The 20,576-nt window shown below is 41.4% G+C and overlaps 1 protein-coding gene across 1 annotated transcript in view; it reads left to right on the top strand.

Annotated features, from left to right (window-relative positions):
- The window catches only part of SLC15A2 (solute carrier family 15 member 2), a 104,317-nt gene that overhangs the window by 29,998 nt on the left and 53,743 nt on the right, over positions 1 to 20,576 (top strand). Inside the window, exons 3-9 of the mRNA XM_088473685.1 lie at positions 5,879 to 5,966; positions 12,127 to 12,268; positions 14,029 to 14,121; positions 18,317 to 18,416; positions 18,990 to 19,080; positions 19,267 to 19,344; positions 20,429 to 20,511. Of these exons, the coding sequence (XP_088329811.1) occupies positions 5,879 to 5,966; positions 12,127 to 12,268; positions 14,029 to 14,121; positions 18,317 to 18,416; positions 18,990 to 19,080; positions 19,267 to 19,344; positions 20,429 to 20,511 (675 nt within the window). The remainder of the gene's footprint in view (positions 1 to 5,878; positions 5,967 to 12,126; positions 12,269 to 14,028; positions 14,122 to 18,316; positions 18,417 to 18,989; positions 19,081 to 19,266; positions 19,345 to 20,428; positions 20,512 to 20,576) is intronic.

Raw genomic sequence — 20,576 nt, forward strand, 5'->3', positions numbered from 1 at the left:
TATGACACAGGCGCACGCTTGGCACTACTTTGTTGATGCACGTGCGGCTACTGCGCACACAATTCACAAACACAGAAAATAATTTTTTTTTTGGTTTGGACTGGAGTGTACTTTCGGGGGTTACAGCACCCTTTAACGGTCAAGCCAGCCGGCCCTTTACTTATGACACAGGCGCATGCTTGGCACTACTTTGTTGATGCACGTGCGGCTACTGCGCACACAATTCACAAACACAGAAAATAATTTTTTTTTTGGTTTGGACTGGAGTGTACTTTCGGGGGTTACAGCACCCTTTAACGGTCAAGCCAGCCGGCCCTTTACTTATGACACAGGCGCACGCTTGGCACTACTTTGTTGATGCACGTGCAGCTACTGCGCACACAATTCACAAACACAGAAAATTTTTATTTTTTTTGATTGGACTGGAGTGTACTTTCGGGGGTTACAGCACCCTTTAACGGTCAAGCCAGCCGGCCCTTTACTTATGACACAGGCGCACGCTTGGCACTACTTTGTTGATGCACGTGCGGCTACTGCGCACACAATTCACAAACACAGAAAATAATTTTTTTTTTGGTTTGGACTGGAGTGTACTTTCGGGGGTTACAGCACCCTTTAACGGTCAAGCCAGCCGGCCCTTTACTTATGACACAGGCGCACGCTTGGCACTACTTTGTTGATGCACGTGCGGCTACTGCGCACACAATTCACAAACACAGAAAATAATTTTTTTTTTGGTTTGGACTGGAGTGTACTTTCGGGGGTTACAGCACCCTTTAACGGTCAAGCCAGCCGGCCCTTTACTTATGACACAGGCGCACGCTTGGCACTACTTTGTTGATGCACGTGCGGCTACTGCGCACACAATTCACAAACACAGAAAATATATCATTTTTTAAGCACTTGGGGGGAGCACCCCTGATGGACAGAGCACCCCCTGGACAACACTACAGCAACCCTTTAGGACTGGGACACTGCACAGGACTTTGGAGTGGACACAGCCCCTATGGAGAACTGACTGCACAACACAGTCCAGCCAGCCCCTATGGACTTTGAAGTAGTGGACACAGCCCCTATTAACAACAGCAGCACAGCACAACACAGCCAGCCCCTATGGACTTTGAAGTAGTGGACAACAGCAGCACTACACTACACTACACTACACAGCCCTAACTCCCACCCTCCCTCTTCACTGTCCACAGCCGAGTGAGAAAATGGCGCCGACGCGGGTACCTTATATTGGATCCAAAACCCGCGAGACTCGGAAGGCGGGATGATGACGTTTTGCCTCGATTTCAGATCCGAGTCAGGCGGGAAAAGTCGAGCCTGACTCGGATCGGACTCGGATCGGGGGGGCTCGGGGGGGTTCGGATTTCAGAAATCCGAACCCGCTCACCCCTAATTCCTAGTAGTAGAGGTGTACTGTAGGCCTGATTCAGACCCGTTCGCTAGATGCGTACGCTCGCTCCCAGCGTATGCAAATTCAGCTAGGCGACGGCAAGGTAGGCGATTGCACAGCAAGGCATGCGCACGCCCACTATGTCTTGGCGTGTGATCCCAGTGTGTATGCAGACGCCCACCAGCCTGTCTTTAGATGCTCACTAGCGCACGTCATCTCCAGGAAGTGTATGCAACTATCTGTACATCGGGTTCCATTGGAAGTGAACGCAGCGCTTGAGGTTGACTATACCCTACCGCAAGCACTGCGAGCACTTCAGTGTATAATTCAACAAGGTGACATGTACTATGATGCTGCCTGTTAATTATGCACGCCTCTGAAACGACGTTAAGATGCTCAGGCACGCCTGCGCTCGCACCTCCACTCCCCCATTTCCAGTGGCCTGCCCCTGTTACCACCCACAAACGAGCTACCCTGTCACTCATTCAGCTGGACTGTCTATGCTGGGCGAGTGTGTGCTTCCTGATCGCTCGGACTAGTTTGCGCATGTGCACTGCGATGCATACGCATGTGCACATTGCAAAACATCGCTAGCTCCGAGTGATTGCTTGCTAGTGAACTGGTCTGAATCAGGCCCTGTGTTCTCATTACTCTGGGAAGTACCTTTATACTGTGTAATAGTATCTGTATTCCTAGTAGTCCAGGTGTACTGTGTTCCTATTACTCTGGGGAGTACCTTTATACTGTGTATCTGTATTCCTAGTAGTACAGGTGTACTGTGTTCCTATTATTCTGGGGAGTACCTTTATACTGTGTATCTGTACTCCTAGTAGTCCAGGTGTACTGTGTTCCTATTACTCTGGGGAGTACCTTTATACTGTGTATCTGTAATCCTAGTAGTACAGGTGTACTGTGTTCCTATTACTCTGGGGAGTACCTTTATACTGTGTATCTGTAATCCTAGTAGTACAGGTGTACTGTGTTCCTATTACTCTGGGGAGTACCTTTATACTGTGTATCTGTATTCCTAGTAGCACAGGTGTACTATGTTTCTATTACTCTGGAGAGTACCTTTATACTGTGTATCTGTATTCCTAGTAGTACAGGTGTACTGTGTTTCTATTACTCTGGGGAGTACCTTTATACTGTGTATCTGTATTCCTAGTAGTACAGGTGTACTGTGTTCCTATTATTCTGAGGAGTACCTTTATACTGTGTATCTGTATTCCTAGTAGTACAGGTGTACTGTGTTTCTATTACTCTGGGGAGTACCTTTTTACTGTGAATCTGTATTCCTAGTAGTACAGGTGTACTGTGTTCCTATTATTCTGGGGAGTACCTTTATACTGTGTATCTGTATTCCTAGTAGTACAGGTGTACTGTGTTCCTATTATTCTGGAGAGTACCTTTATACTGTGTATCTGTATTCCTAGTAGTACAGGTGTACTGTGTTCCTATTATTCTGGGGAGTACCTTTATACTGTGTATCTATATTCCTAGTAGTACAGGTGTACTGTGTTCCTATTATTCTGGGAAGTACCTTTATACTGTGTATCTGTATTCCTAGTAGTACAGGTGAACTGTGTTCCTATTATTCTGGGGAGTACCTTTATACTGTGTATCTGTACTCCTAGTAGTACAGGTGTACTGTGTTCCTATTATTCTGGGGAGTACCTTTATACTCTGTATCTGTATTCCTAGTAGTACAGGTGTACTGTGTTTCTATTTCTCTGGGGAGTACCTTTATACTGTGCATATGTACTCCTAGTAGTACAGGTGTACTGTGTTCCTATTATTCTGGGGAGTACCTTTATACTGTGTATCTGTATTCCTAGTAATACAGGTGTACTGTGTTTCTATTACTCTGGGGAGTACCTTTATACTGTGTATCTGTATTCCTAGTAGTACAGGTGTACTGTGTTCCTATTATTCTGAGGAGTACCTTTATACTGTGTATCTGTATTCCTAGTAGTACAGGTGTACTGTGTTTCTATTACTCTGGGGAGTACCTTTATACTGTGTATCTGTATTCCTAGTAGTACAGGTGTACTGTGTTTCTATTACTCTGGGAAGTACCTTTATACTGTGTATCTGTACTCCTAGTAGTACAGGTGTACTGTGTTCCTATTATTCTGGGGAGTACCTTTATACTGTGTATCTGTATTCCTAGTAGTACAGGTGTACTGTGTTTCTATTACTCTGGGGAGTACCTTTATTCTGTGTATCTGTAATCCTAGTAGTACAGGTGTACTGTGTTCCTATTACTCTGGGGAGTACCTTTATACTGTGTATCTGTATTCCTAGTAGCACAGGTGTACTATGTTTCTATTACTCTGGAGAGTACCTTTATACTGTGTATCTGTATTCCTAGTAGTACAGGTGTACTGTGTTTCTATTACTCTGGGGAGTACCTTTATACTGTGTATCTGTATTCCTAGTAGTACAGGTGTACTGTGTTCCTATTATTCTGAGGAGTACCTTTATACTGTGTATCTGTATTCCTAGTAGTACAGGTGTACTGTGTTTCTATTACTCTGGGGAGTACCTTTATACTGTGTATCTGTATTCCTAGTAGTACAGGTGTACTGTGTTTCTATTACTCTGGGGAGTACCTTTTTACTGTGTATCTGTATTCCTAGTAGTACAGGTGTACTGTGTTCCTATTATTCTGGAGAGTACCTTTATACTGTGTATCTGTATTCCTAGTAGTACAGGTGTACTGTGTTCCTATTATTCTGGGGAGTACCTTTATACTGTGTATCTATATTCCTAGTAGTACAGGTGTACTGTGTTCCTATTATTCTGGGGAGTACCTTTATACTGTGCATCTGTATTCCTAGTAGTACAGGTGAACTGTGTTCCTATTATTCTGGGGAGTACCTTTATACTGTGTATCTGTACTCCTAGTAGTACAGGTGTACTGTGTTCCTATTATTCTGGGGAGTACCTTTATACTCTGTATCTGTATTCCTAGTAGTACAGGTGTACTGTGTTTCTATTACTCTGGGGAGTACCTTTATACTGTGCATATGTACTCCTAGTAGTACAGGTGTACTGTGTTCCTATTATTCTGGGGAGTACATTTATACTGTGTATCTGTATTCCTAGTAATACAGGTGTACTGTGTTTCTATTACTCTGGGGAGTACCTTTATACTGTGTATCTGTATTCCTAGTAGTACAGGTGTACTGTGTTCCTATTATTCTGAGGAGTACCTTTATACTGTGTATCTGTATTCCTAGTAGTACAGGTGTACTGTGTTTCTATTACTCTGGGGAGTACCTTTATACTGTGTATCTGTATTCCTAGTAGTACAGGTGTACTGTGTTTCTATTACTCTGGGGAGTACCTTTATACTGTGTATCTGTACTCCTAGTAGTACAGGTGTACTGTGTTCCTATTATTCTGGGGAGTACCTTTATACTGTGTATCTGTATTCCTAGTAGTACAGGTGTACTGTGTTTCTATTACTCTGGGGAGTACCTTTATTCTGTGTGTCTGTACTCCTAGTAGTCCAGGTGTACTGTGTTCCTATTATTCTGGGGAGTACCTTTATACTGTGTATCTGTATTCCTAGTAGTACAGGTGTACTGTGTTTCTATTACTCTGGGGAGTACCTTTATACTGTGTATCTGTACTCCTAGTAGTACAGGTGTACTGTGTTCCTATTATTCTGGGGAGTACCTTTATACTGTGTATCTGTATTCCTAGTAGTACAGGTGTACTGTGTTTCTATTACTCTGGGGAGTACCTTTATACTGTGTATCTGTACTCCTAGTAGTCCAGGTGTACTGTGTTCCTATTATTCTGGGGAGTACCTTTATACTGTGTATCTGTATTCCTAGTAGTACAGGTGTACTGTGTTTCTATTACTCTGGGGAGTACCTTTATACTGTGTATCTGTACTCCTAGTAGTCCAGGTGTACTTTCTCTAATACTACTGGGAAAACCTTTATACCATGGACAAAGTACTGATACAGTAACACACAGTACAGTATACCTGAAATTATGGGGCTTACTGTAGCACATTTCTGCCAATCCAGAGGAAATTGGTAATATCTCATACCAAGGAGCACTGCAGTCTGGTTAGAGAATGTACTGTATGGCCTTATAGTGAAATATTACCATGGGTCTTTCCTATTCTTTTTGAAACGTTCTGTGTCAGGAGCAGCATTACAACCTAATACATTAACACTAATAATCTCATCAGGCATCAATTCAATCTAGGTTTTTATAATTGAAAATGATTTGGGGTAAACACGAACAGAACATATTGCCACATAACGAAAATTGGGTGGCAACAATATGGGAAGTGTCACCTCTGTGTTTTGGAATCCTTAATGTTTTTCATTAAATTTAAGACAGTTTTCTATACAAAATTCCTGCTTCTAAGTTATACATTCACCAAATGTACTTACGTTACATGTCACATAAAATAAATAGTAACTAACACATACAGTATGTCTTGTTTTTTTACAGACAATATGTGGAACCAACTACCCCCTGAGTATTATGTTCATCATTGTCAACGAGTTCTGCGAGAGGTTCTCCTATTATGGAATGAAAGGTGAGACCATACTAGCCTTTTCTACAGCACAGATAGCCAACATGTACAGCCACAGGTTCCATGCTAAATCAGACATGCATGTATTTACTGTAATGTGAATAATTCTCCATGTTAGGATGGTATGCTAAAGATGCATAGATGGAACCAGCCCAACTGTCCAAAGTACCACAGAGAGTCCTATAATATAAACAAAATATAATTCATCCTTGACCTTGGATATCTGTTTATCTTTACTGGTATTTTTATTGGTCATAAAAACATATTGTAGAGACATTTGGCATGTAAATGAGTAGACAGATAAACAGTCATATTATAACATTATTTGTGTGTGTGTATATTATATATATAATATATATATATATATATCAGGATATAAATGGCAGAGCCTTGTTAAAGCAATGCATTTCTTACTGCATGTCCCTAATCTGTCGCACCACAGCTCACTATTACCCTGTGGTAGCTGCTGCAATAATCGCTCTTTGAATCAGTCAGCTGTACACTTAATGCTGATGCTGTCTCCGGGCTTTCACAATATCTCTTTAGTACAGTACTGTCACAGTGTGAGTAATATTTCTTTATACTGATTTATAGCGATTTTTTTTTTTTAAAAGACACAAGCTACCATTTGTCAAAATAATAAGTGGCAACACTCACCTAAAGTTACAAGTTACAAACAGAAAGAAGATAGACATATTTATATATATATAGATAATATTTGTCCTGCCTCTGGAGTATTAAGTATTCCAACTGTATTGTACCAGCATAGGCACTGTATTGTACCAGCATAGGCACTGTATTGTACCAGCATAGGCACTGTATTGTACCGGCATAGGCACTATTTCTCTGCTATCTCTCCCTCTCAATAGCAAGCTAGATTCTGCTATGGGGTTTTTTGTGGCTACTTTTTGTGTGCGGTGAGTATGGAGAACTTCTACCTGGCACCCAGAAGATATTAGAGGTCCTTGGCATCAGATCTTGGTGCTGCTTGTTCCTTATAAGTTGCCTGCTAATGCGATCTGCCAATTAATCTTTCCCAGCTGGCTTGCATCTTTTATACATTAAACTTGAGCACAATTCTGCCGTCCAACCATAGGGTTCACCGGTCCACTTTTAGGACTCCATCTATTACCGATACTTTTTGGCAGGTGCATATTTCAGTTAGCATCACAGTGATACTAACAAATATGCAGCTGGCACTTAACCCTCCGGAGAGATCCCACAGTGTGCCCATTCTAGTCGGTGTCTTCCACTGTGCTGCTGGCAGCCTACATGCTAACAAGCAATGTGCACACACGACAGCCGTCTGCATATGTGCATTGCAATTCCACCCACCATTGACTCAGTAAAGACTGTAAGACTTTACTAAAGCCAGAAAGGCTTTTGCTGGGTCCTCATTGCCGGCATTGGTGGCCGTACCGCTAACATCATTTATACATGTTGTAAACAGTGCAGTGATGCAGTTTTCACTATTCTCTTGAGTAGTGGTTCTCCAACTAGGTCTTCAGGAGCCCACACAGGTCACATTTTCCATGTTACCCAGCAGGTGCACAGGTGTACTCATTACTCACTGACACATGTTAAAAGATCTACAGTTGGAGCTAGTTATTTCACCTGTGATTCGTGAGGAGACCTGGAAAACATGCACTGTTTGGGGTCCTGAGGACCTGTGCTATAGAGCATTTGATGAAGAATGTTTAAGTGTATGAAACATTAATGTCTGACAAAAGGGAACCGAGCAGTGACGATTTTAGTGAAGCGGGTCACGGACGTCCGAGCGCTTTCTTGGTTTATGCTGCCTAAACTGTTAAAGATGTATCACTACAATGGACTTTATTTTATACCATGTATAGATTGATACGAATTATCTGATTTCTCCAGAAAATGTATGTAAGCCCTGTTTACTGATACAGAATTTGAGTTTTTCCTTTGTTTACCATTCCTATTTCATTTATGTGAAAAACGATTATTTAATTCAAACGAGTCCAATTTCTGGTAAGAATCTGCTTTGGCATGACAATAACTAAAGCACAGGGACAGACACTTAACGTGGCTGGAATAGACCTAAGTGGAGACTGTTTTTCTCATGGACACCTTCATGTGGCCCTTATGCGTGTCACGTCATCACTAAATCGTTTTGTTTGGACATTAGGAGGAAAAACGACTAATGTCTTCTACAAGGCAATCTCATAAGATCTCAATTATAAAAGACTTTAGCTGTAAATTCAATATTGCTCCTGAGCGAAGCTGGGGCGGATTGCTAGTACAGATGTGTCATCTTACATCTAGCTTCAATACACCACGCAGCGCTATATGCCTGGCGTGAGTGAGCCGCCAGGTCCTGTGCTACTCTGCTGGCGTTGGGCGTCTTTTCCTCCCCCTTGGGCTGCCTGTTGTGTATGTGACTGGCAGGTAGAGCTTCCAATGGGAAGCCACTGCCAGTCACAGTGTAGCCAGTGCAGTCACGGACTGCAACTGGCACACTGAGATGGCGGATTTTAATGGGGGGGGCTGCAGCTCCTATATAAAATCCACCACTGCTTACCTGTGTAAATAACAATAACATTGATGCACATGGAGCGGCTATCTTGCCCTTGCAACAGATCTGTCCAACCGCAGACTCGGCAGCTCTCCCGACGCGCAGAAGGCTCTCATGCTGTGTAGGAGATTGCAAAGGCTAATTTATGCGCACCCATGTAATGGCGTTCAAATGGTCAGACACGCCTGCATTTTTATGACCACCCCCCGTTACCACCCCCAAATGCTGACAACCTGTCACTCACGTTGCAATGGATTTCTCTGTGCATCAGTAATCACAATGCGATCGCTGCGCATGCGCAGTGTGGCTTAAGCGTATGTGCAATGGCAAATAATTAATCGATCTGCGTTCGTAATTACCATTGTGTCCATCTCTGAATCAGGCCCTATATTCCCTTATCACATACCCCACACACAAATATCAGAAGCCAATTAAGTTGTAAGTATATTTTTGAATTGCCAAAGAAAACTGGAGAGCCTGAAGAAACCCATGCAAACATGGGAAGAACATACAAACGCCGCACAGTTAAGTCCATGGTTGGTATCATGGTCATGTCCGAAGTGCAATGAGGAAGCAAGACTATCTATTGTCCCAAAGTGCTGCCTCATAGCAGATACCATATATCAGAGGTTCCCAAAAGCGGTCCTTAAGGCTCCCCAACAGTTCAGGTTTTAGAGATATCCATGGTTGAGCACAGGTGGCTTAATTAGTAGTGTACCTCAGACAATTTGATGTAACCACCTGTGCTACACCATGAATAATTCTCTAAAACTTGAACTGTTGGGGAGCCTTGAGAACCGCATTTGGGAACCTCCGCCATATATGTTTTATTCAGTATAACTAATTTCTCTGCTGTAGAGTTTACTACAGTCCTGGTAGTACAATGATTTTGAGTTCTATTCATAATCATGTCACACTTGCACTCCATGATTGCTGTGAACAGGCTGAGACATGAACTCTATATACTGCAGAGTACATGTTGTATATTACAGTTCCTGAAAGCTCCAATGATGGTTATTAATTGCCAGGCATGCCTGTTACATCAGTATACCAGTTTGCTCTGAGCGATGGCTGGCATTTTCACAGTTGGACAATTTCCAGATTTTCCCACCTACAAAAATAATCTTAACAAATAATACAACAGATGCCTCAGCTGTGAAGTGTCAACTGAAATCTCAATCTTCAGTGAAAGCGAAAAGACTATTACAGACCCTCCAACATGACCCGTTCCACCCGGTACAAAATGCTCTGCTCCTGGACTTCTCTCTTAATTAATGATTGCAGCCACCTGTGATGACACACCTGTCTCATCTATTAACTTGCTTAACAGAGGTGGCTGCAATCATTAATTAGGTGGGAAATCCAGGAACAGAGCATTTTGTACCGGGTGGAAGGGGTCATGTTGGAGGGTAGGCTATTAATAAAGTTGATTTACTTTTAGTGATGTGTTGACATAAGGGGTAAGGCTGGGTACACACTTAGAAGTATATCGCTTCTTCTATCGATGAGCGATATATCGTGAGTGCGCCGGCGGGTGTGTATACCCGATATGTCTGTGAACAATGTCGTTCACAGACATATTAAGGGCTGTATTCAATTAGCGGCGAAAACTGATGTTTTTTTGCCATAGGCGAAAATGCCCATTTTTCACCAAAAACAGGCGAAAACGCAATTGGCAAAAAAAAATGGACATACGTTTTCTCCACCACAGACCAGGCGAAAAAAAAAATGCAAAATCCTTATTTTTGGCTAAAAATGTGGGGATTTCTTTCAGAACCCTTTGGACACCCCCCTAATGAAAAATTATCCCATGAAACATCCATGATATAGTTAGAAATTAACCTGTTTAAGAGCTGGGCATGGCAACATACCAGTGTCGTATACAATATTACACTATTAGTGACAGGTTCTTAATGAGAGTGAATGTTTGCACAAAGGAATATTACTCTGATTGTTCTAAACTACAATTTCATTTTCTAGTAGAGATGTGCGCTGCCCAACTTGTTTTGGTTTTGAATCTGGATTCATCTTCAAGTTTTGGTGTTGGTTTTGCAAAACCACCCTCAAGTGTTTTTTTTTTTTTTTTTTTTTTAAAACAACTGATTAAAAAGCTAAAATCATGTAATTTTTGTAATCCAAAACTCGAAATTCAGATTTAAAATCCGAAATCCGAACCGGGAAGATCAAAACCGCAACTCAGATCTATCTGAATCTCCTCATGAGATCAGAACTGCGACTTTGATCTGTCTGGATTTACAAAATTCAGATTGATTCTAATTTCTGGATAACCGAATCGCTTATCTCTCAGTTCTAGTGACTATAGATTCCGCAATGATGTAGAGCTGGTCTGTTTGCCAAGTTATACAGAACAGGGCACCACATGCTAACTATAGTATTTTTTAAATTAAAATAGCATTTTAGTTTTACTGTAGTTACTTCACTGTCTTACCTAGTAGGAAATGGGATACAGAACAATAATATTTTAATATGATGAGAAATGGGTTTATTATAATTATTTGCATAAGGATAATGGCAAGACACCCTAATGATGTTTTTGACCTTGATGCACAGGTTAGGACTCTCTTCTCGGGTTCAGTATATTATGTAGACGTTGGCCATGTCGTCATTCATAATGCCAGCATGAGAATGTCGACATGTTAAAAATGTTGTCAGGTAACATGACAACCTGTTCATTATGTCGACAATCACTACGCTAAGTTGACATTCAGTATGTCGACACTGATGAAATGTCGACATTATCAGAATGTTGACATTACATTTATAAGGTATCCCCAACCTGAATGTTAACTGCAAAATCTTTTATATGTCGACATTTCATATGTCGACATTCTGTCCATGTCAATATTTTCCAGATGTAGACATTTTAACCATTTCAACATCATACATCAACATCATAACTGTCAACATTTAGGTATCAACATAGTGGGTGGAATGTACTAAGCATCACATCTGCAATGCGGTATAGCCCGCCTCTTATCGGGTGCATACTGTGGTTGATTACCTAGAATATCACAAAGGATAGGTCTCCCGATAAGAACTGTCCTTGCGATTCCCCGGACAGAGGCACTTACGGGTTTAACACCCAGAAGTCCTTCTGGCATCCTTGTGCGCATGCACAGAAGGACGTGGGCTGCGGGGGGAGATGGGAGGAATCTGATTGGATCCCTCTCATGGAAAATGTCCCAATAAAAAGCCCATAGCCTTCTATTGGGTAACGTCATCTGAAGATGGCATTACCCACTGGGACGAAGAACTGGAATGCATCGCTTTCCAGTGCTTTGTACATATGGAAAATGTGGTAAAGCCCCCGAAAACTGCATTTTAGGGGTGTTTACAGCATTTTCCCCTTTAGTGCATCCCGCCCTATAAATGTCAACATACCCCCTGCTCTTCTTAGAGCATTGCAATTCGATAGATAGATATATATATAGAGAGAGAGAGAGAGATAGATAGATAGATAGATAGATAGATAGATAGATAGATAGATAGATAGATAGATACTTACAGTCAGTATCTGTCTATTACAGTAAAAAAACTTTTTATATGTTAGAGTGCCAATATTGTTGAGTTTGTAGAAGTAACAAGTGTTTTATTTGTTTCCAGCTGTCCTCACGTTGTACTTCCTCAACTATCTCCATTGGGATGAGAACATGTCCACCACAATCTACCATGCCTTCTCTGGTCTCTGCTACTTCACCCCAATTATCGGAGCCCCCATCGCTGACGCCTGGCTGGGGAAATTCAAGTAAGGTTTTCCCCAGCCTCTTGCACAATTGATTGTTTTGTACATCAAACTGCTCTGTATGATTGTTACTTACATACTAGTAATGGTGTAGACAAACAGTGTAACCGGTTGGCAGAAATTTGTGATACACAGTCCCATTCTGCAGCCTGGGATTTAACCTCTGTGCAGACGGTTTCAAGTGCAGAGATCAGATGCAGCACGGGGACTGATCATCAGTCCCCCATTACAAATGCTCAGCTGTGCTCTGCATGTGGGGGTGGGAGGTGTAATGCTCATGGGGGTGTAATAACACCAGGGGGATGTACTTGTCAGTGGGGTGGGGAAGGGGTGAAATAAAGAAATGTGTAGCTGGAGCGGAGGGGGGTAAAATAATAAAAAAGAAAGAAATGACACTGATCACAGGGGAGGAGAAGGGGGGGTGCAAAAAACAAGGCCTTACAGGGGGGTGGTTGGCTTATAAAACAGTGATTCTGTTACTACTAAGAGGGTGTGGAGGGTAAAATACTTTTTATACTATACTAAATAAAAAAAGCAACAATTTCTGACCGGTGTTGCCAGAAAAAAATCATCAATTAAGTTGTTAAAAAAAAAATCAGATTTTTGTATTTCGGGCAATACCAGGAGTAAATGGGTAAGACTGGTTCTTGACAGCGCAAATTTCTTATTCATCCTTCTGCTTTGTCTGTTTTGTGGGATAAAAAAAATACATTATCTTTTACCAAAGTCACCTTGTTGGTCACAGAATCCAGGACTGGGGTTGGTACTGTGACATCACATCTAGAAAGTAGATTTGTAATGTATAATATTTATAAATATGTTAGCAAATGAGCTGAATTAATGGATATTTTATTCAGAAAGTACTCCTGATTCATTAGGACTAAAGCCTTATCTCAAAAATCTTCAGTTCTAAATTGTTCCTAAATATAATGAAGAGCTGATTTTCATGATAGATAGATAGATAGATAGATAGATAGATAGATAGATAGATAGATAGATAGATAGATAGATAGATAGATAGATACAGTGGCATCACTAAGGGGGTGCTGGCTATTTTGGTGTCACCCCCTCAGATGGTGAGCAGTGGTGATGGATGATGTGCAGGGCCATAACTAGCTATGCGCAACCGGTGCCATTGCACAAAGCGCAGAGGCTCTGTGGATGGCACCGTCACCCCCCACGGCCCTTGCTCCTGGCTAGTAATGGCCTGGAATGGCACTCTGCAGCCAGGATTGCTGCTGCAGCACCCGCGGAGCATCCTGTGGCCACTCCAGATGGGCACCTTGCACAGTATATGCACCCGATCTGGCATCCTGAGGAGCTGCTGGTCACGCTCCCTTCTGCACGACCTAATGACATTATTTGCGCAATGTCATGACAGGACTCAGGGAAAGGGGGCCAGCACAGGGAGCAATTGTGCTGAAGAGGCTAAGGGGTTCACAGCAGCCCCCGGAGAGTGGGGCAAGCCCATAGCATCACACCAACAGAACAAAACAGAGGGGTGACTTCGCGGGCACGAGGTCACGCCCCGCTTCAAACGTGAGGGGTCTGGAGGTGCTGCACAGAGTGTCACCACACCCGGTGATGCCTGTGGATAGATAGATTTATTTAGAATTTTTGATGTTGTCCTGTACTGTAAACGATAGTCGTTATGTGTATTTTGTGTATGTATTGTTCACATTATTCTTAGACAAAATATATCACATTTTCACTACATAGCTGGGTATGTCAACTTGAGCTTTGACCAATTGTTGTTATTACAGCACAATCTTTTGGTTGTCCATCTTGTACGTCATCGGTCACGTAATAAAATCTGTGGGTGCCATTCCTACCATCGGAAACGCAGACCTGCATATGTAAGTAAAATAACAGTCCTTATCCACTGTACTGTAACCTTAGGTTAGGGTCATATATAAAAGTATATTTACTCCTCACTCCCCTCCAAGCAGGCCTCATCCTGCACTATCCTTGTTCCCAGTGCGACCTCCCACTCACAGTCTATGACTGAGACATTGTTTCTGTCTGTCCATCCGTTGCCCCTCCCCCAGGGCACTGGTACATTTAATGCTACCATCACCCGGTTGTTTTTTAGTGAAAAGAGTCAAGTGATAAGTTTACTAGGCTCATGTGTTCCTCCCCTTGTTTCTATCATTTGTACATAGCAAAACAGTTATGTGGGGAATTGTGTTAAAGGGGGAGATGTATCGAACCTTGGAGAGAAATAAAGTAGAGTAATTGATCACCATGGTATGTACTTAGAAATGTGATTTAAATCGCAAAGGACAGCTCTCCCGATAAGAGCTGTCCTTTGCAAAACCCTTGGATAGAAGGACTTCGTTGGGGAAGATGGGAGGGATCTGATTGGATCCCTCTCAGGGAGCGTCCCGATAAAAAGCCCCTAGGCTTCAATTGGGTATCACCACCTGAGGATGGCGTTACCCACTGGGACGATGCATTCCGGTGCTTAGTACAGATGCAAAATGCTGTAAAACCCCAGAAAACTGCATTTTCGGGGGTTTTGACGCATTTTTCACTTTAGTACATCCCACCCTCTAACTGTCATTCTACAGGCAGTATCATATAAATGTTAGCTAGAAGCGGTTGCTATGGGCAAATTTCCACTTTATCTCTGTTTGATACATCTCCCCCAAAGTCTCCTGCCTGTGGTACTCCTGTGCCTCAGATACCTGTAGGCTCATGTATTTGGTATCAAATTGTAAATTACCCAGTTAGCAGATCAAGTGGAGAATTACAGGTCTGCCAACTGAGTCACAGGCTGGTGGATATATTGCCATCTGGAAGATAAATTACTGGCCATTGCCTCTCCAGGGGGTATATTTACTAAAGTGCGGGTTTTTAGAAGTGGAGATGTTGCTCATAGCAACCAGTCAGATTCTACTTAACATTTATCTAGCACCTTATAAAAGATAAAATCTGATTGGTCGCTATGGGCAACATCTCCACTTCTAAAAACCTGCACTTTAGTAAATAAAGCTCCAGTAGTTGATATTGGAGAGTTTTAAAGGCAGTCAGGTGTCTAGATAGTCGAAATGCTAGAAAATTACAAATCTGAACAAATTTTACCACTTGGTTCCTGATTCAAATTTTTGGTTGAAATTTGCTGTTCATATTGATTGTTCCCACCTTGAGCTTGTAGATAATGTAAGATGTTGGATGGGGGAAGAGGGATTTGAGAATCACCGCACAGATCCACATATGTCTGTTGGAATCTATAAGAGGTATATATAATAAGCTATATCCACCTAAACTGTATTGTGTCTTAATGAAACACCACTGTGGCTGGTGGTGGTGGTGCTTACTCAGAGTAAATGCAAGTGGACAAAAAAGGAAGGGTATAACATTTCTGTGAGAACTTCAACCCAAAGACTCTATAGGAGTGCACTCTCATAGCTAAATGTCAATCAAAATATCTTAAAACATAACCTTTATTAATTTTTGAAAGGAAAAAAGATTAAAATGCACTTACACAGATTGTTATCTCGGTATGATGGAAAGGCGAGATATGAAATGATAACAATAAACAATACAACATTAAATATGTATGATAATCATAACAACACCAGGTCAGAATGTTGCTGAGTATATTCAATAGATACATGGAGTGACAACCTAGAGCAGGGTTTCCCAACCACGGTCCTCAAGGCACACTAACAGTCCAGGTTTTAGGGATAGCCATACTTCAGCACAAGTGACTTAATTAGTACCTCAGCTTTATTGATTTAACCATCTGTGCACAATCATGGATATCACTAAAACCAGGACTGTTAGTGTGCCTTGAGGACCGAGGTTGGGAATCACTGACCTAGAGTATCAACACCCAGCATGATAAGGTTAAGACAGTGAATAATGGAGAGGAGTAAGGGGATGTAAGATACTGCAGCTAGGCTATGCTGCTCCCTATCACACAAAGGAGTGGAGAAGAGGGAGTGAGAGATCTGCTAGTGCTGTAACCCCTGGAAGTAGCAGTCAACAGTGGTCAACGTCATCAACCCTAACTGCTACTATCGGTTGTCTTGCTAAATTGGTTGGTATGAAAAACCACTGGGAATGTAAAGACAGGATGCTGGTACAAGTACCTAAATCACTGTGAATACGGTAAGAGATCACCTTAAAAGAGGATGATTATACATTGGGTATACATATCAATGATATCATTCTAAAATCCTCACAAAGGTAAAGGTAATCGATGTTCAAACATCGTCATGTGATGATGATTAGGATTTAGAGAAAGATATAGATAATTGGGGATAACCAGTTTGCACATAGTCTCTGCTGCTCAGTCTCATACAAGCTGCAGAGCAGAGAGAGTGAGAGATCTGCTACTGCAGTGTTCCCATGAAACAAAAGCCAAGCAGTGGTTGTCGTCACCAACCCCAATTTCTGCTGTTAGTTGTCTGGCCGTGCGGTATCGGACAACCAATGATAGAATTATAAGGCTGGCATGGGAACTACTGGGAGGGTACAGAAATAGTACAATAGAGGAAACACTGTGTTGCAACATCCACAATAGTAACTTCAAATCAGCTACTTAGTACCTGTAATGAGAGCTTTACTTGAATACAAATGAAACATAGGACCTGTGACCTCAGGTCTACTACATGCAGTAAAGATAGCAATGACAATACTATATCATAAATAATTCAGCCTGAGTATAGGTACACAGTGTATGACAAAACAATATTCAATAACTGACATACTCAGAGTACTGTATTAGTGTAGTATTACAGGGTTAATAGTAGTTGAGCAGGGTCACTTGGTATAATGAATATAAACAGTGCAGTTAAGGTCCAAAAGTAGGAGAGTCAATTAGCCTATGGTACTGGGAGGGTTAAATTACCCTTTCTAATATGAGCCACCTCTACACAATCATAGCGACCCACTGCTGAACTTTCTCAAAAAGGCATAGGTATACATAAATGGTGCATATAACAACAAGACCTGGTGTAGGGGTGTCCCGCACTGCACAGTCACGGGGCACCCTGTATCTGTTCCGACGTACGTTTCGCCTGGAGGCTAGATCACAGAGATTAGCTTGTTTTCATTTTATGATTATCATATATGTTTAATGTTGTATTGTTTATTGTTATAATTTCATAATAATGATAATAATCTGTGTAAGTCCATTTTAATCTTTTTTCCTTGCAAAAATTAATAAAGGTTATGTTTTAACATATTTTGATTGACATTTAGTTATGAGAGTGCAGATAATGTCCAAGCTTTGCTGTTTGCGTTTCAAGGTTCACCATATGCAGTATGTGACTGAAAGTTAAAATTGTTTTAAAATACTTTGGTTGGGATGTACTACAGGCTGAATTGCGGTCAAAACTCTGAAAGCCCCTATTTTCTGAGTTTTGGGTGCATTTACATATGTTCCAAGCTCCGGATGTGATGGGTACTGCCATCTTTAGATGATGTTACCCAATAAGAGCCTATGGGCTTCTTCTCGCTTCTCCCCCCAAGGGGAATCCAATTGAATCCCTGCACACACGTCATTCTGTGCTTTCGCAATCGGATGCCAGAGGGCCTTCTGGGTCATAAACCCAGAAGTCGCTCTATCGCAAAAGACAGCTCTTATCAGGAGAGCTGTTCTTTGCGCATTTCTAGATACATACCGGCAAAATTATTGCCGTTATGTACCCAGATAATTGGCGGAATGCAGATGCAATGCTTAGTACATCCCGTCTATTTTAAACACTATTTAAATGACATTAAACAATTAAAAACCATGTTAACCTTTTTTAAATTTGTACTGTTTGCTGTTTGCATTTGAGGTTTGACACCTGCCATTAAATGTATCAATTTAAGTTTGAACACATTTCAGCTGTACAAAATGGTTTTCAAACCTGTGCTACTTTCTCTAAAATAGCTGGATTTGTATAAACAAGCATACGTTTGAGTAAATCCAGCAAATAGTTTCAATTCAGTATTGGTTCATTCAACTGGTGTGAGATTTAGATTATTTTTCCCAGAAGAGTGAATGTGGTCACTGTGGTATAACAGCATTATAACCCAACAATCTATATTTCACAGAGCTCTATCCATGATCGGCCTGATCTCTATTGCCGTTGGCACAGGTGGCATTAAACCTTGTGTGGCTGCCTTTGGAGGAGACCAGTTTGAGGAACATCATGTAAGATTTTATGTCTATAAAATAATTCTTCTTGGGAGAAGGAAAAGCAATATCTAATTATTTAATCTGTCTTCATGAATACACATCCCACAGATCCACTTTATTCACCATTGTGCAAACATCAGAGGCATTAATGTGCCAAGTGCTTTGGCGATATTTATTATTATAATGTAACATAATTATCTGTATGACATCTTCTCCCTGTACAGCGCATGTTTATTGACTGAAATAATGGATGAATGCTTGCAGTAGTAGGAAGGATAGCGACCTGATGCAGAGTTGAATGTAGTACAATGTACGCCTGTTTGTGGTCCCTATCTTGCATGTTGTTGCACTGCACCAGGCCTAGATAAGTATGGGTCATGCACATCTACATGTACAACTGAAGCGGTGTAACCAGGCTCTAATGGGCATCTGAATAAGGGTCGAGCGTACACAAAGATGCATTCAACTTTATGGGCATATCTATTCCCATACACACAATGTGGGGCAGATTTCCAACTCTGCATCAAGCCCAAATGTGACTTTTATCTCTCAGTAACACATAAAATGTTTGTGATTCTGGATTTTTAGACTAAAGAAAGGAGCAAGTTCTTCTCCATCTTCTACCTGTCCATCAATGCAGGGAGTCTCATCTCCACCTTTGTGACCCCGGTACTTCGAGGTCAGTATTGCTACCTACGCCTGTGGCTGCTGAATGGCAACAAGCAAATTTCTTTCAATGCTTGGACAATACCATCAACTTTTATCCCAAATTTCCAGGAACTTTTTTCCCTGTATTGTACATGAAGCTGTAAAAAGACATCTCTTGTTATGAACTATAATGTATACTTACTGTCTGTCCTTGCAGGAGGTGTCCAGTGTTTTGGCACAGACTGTTATGCATTAGCATTTGGGGTTCCAGCTGCCTTGATGTTCGTAGCACTCAGTAAGTAGACCTATTGTAAGTGGTGACCTGCACTCACAGTGGTGACTCTGCACATTTTAAATCTGCCCCACCTGCAGTGCAGCATGGTTTTACCAAGATGATCAATTGAGAGATAGATCTCTCTCTATTCCCAACTCTGAATCAGGCCCTAAATTTACTAACAAATTTTTGATTTGTCTTTTTAAATGTTAGTAAATGTGTTATTTAGCCCCAGAAACACAACATCGATTTAGACCGACTTGAAATCGACCTTTAGTAAATATTCCCCTAGGTCTCTGTTCTTTTATTTAAAGCCATGTGCTAAATAAAGTGCTTATTAGCACATGCAACATAAAGTATATAAATTAGCATTGAGGATGGTACATCATCTGATACCTAACTAGGCATCCACAACTGCAGCTATGTACACATGTGCAGCTCTTGTGTCTTTGCATAGCAGATAACTCATCTCCTAGTATAATTTGTTCATGAAGAGTCAATGATTGTTCTTTTGAATTCTCCTGCCTGGGCCACCAGACCAGCTGATTGGTAAGACAGGATCTCTGGCTCTGCCCTCGCTTAAGGCCTTGAATTGAACTTAGATGTTCAATTCCCTTTTAATGTGCATCCATTCAAAGAATGCCATTTTCCATTTCCTTGCTTGGAGCCATTGACATCTCTGTGGTACTTGATGCCTCAGTATATCAGCAATGTCATTGGTGCCTATTAATCTGAAAGACTGCATTCTAATGATTATGGACTCAGCATAAAACAATACCTGCCCTCGCTGTACGTAGGTGACGATTATACTTTACATTACATATTAGATTTTCTGTATAGTTCAGATTCATATCACATTAAATTCTATTTAAAATCACAATTTATAATTACTTGTATACTAAACTAACCCCTCCTCCATGTATGTGCAGGACCTTATAATTGTGCTAATGTTACTGTAACACACTTGCCTTTTTCAGTTCTGTTTCCAAAACACTGAGCAGATGAATGCATCCTTTGTTAATCATTTCCTTTATGCAGACAAGATGTGGGTCATTTTAGGCCATCTTCTGATCATTGACACTGTTCTCTCTCTGTTTTCCCCTAGTTGTGTTTGTTAGTGGGAGTGGGATGTATAAGAAATATCCTCCGCAAGGGAATATTTTAGCCTCAGTCTTCAATTGTATTGGAGTAAGTAACTAAGGTATAGCCTCAATACTCCCTACTTCTATACCTCTTCCTACACCTTTCTTCTG

Source organism: Taudactylus pleione, unplaced genomic scaffold (genome assembly GCF_031769625.1).
Source record: "Taudactylus pleione unplaced genomic scaffold, aTauple2 ptg000138l, whole genome shotgun sequence".
In the NCBI taxonomy this organism is placed as follows: Eukaryota; Metazoa; Chordata; class Amphibia; order Anura; family Myobatrachidae; genus Taudactylus; species Taudactylus pleione.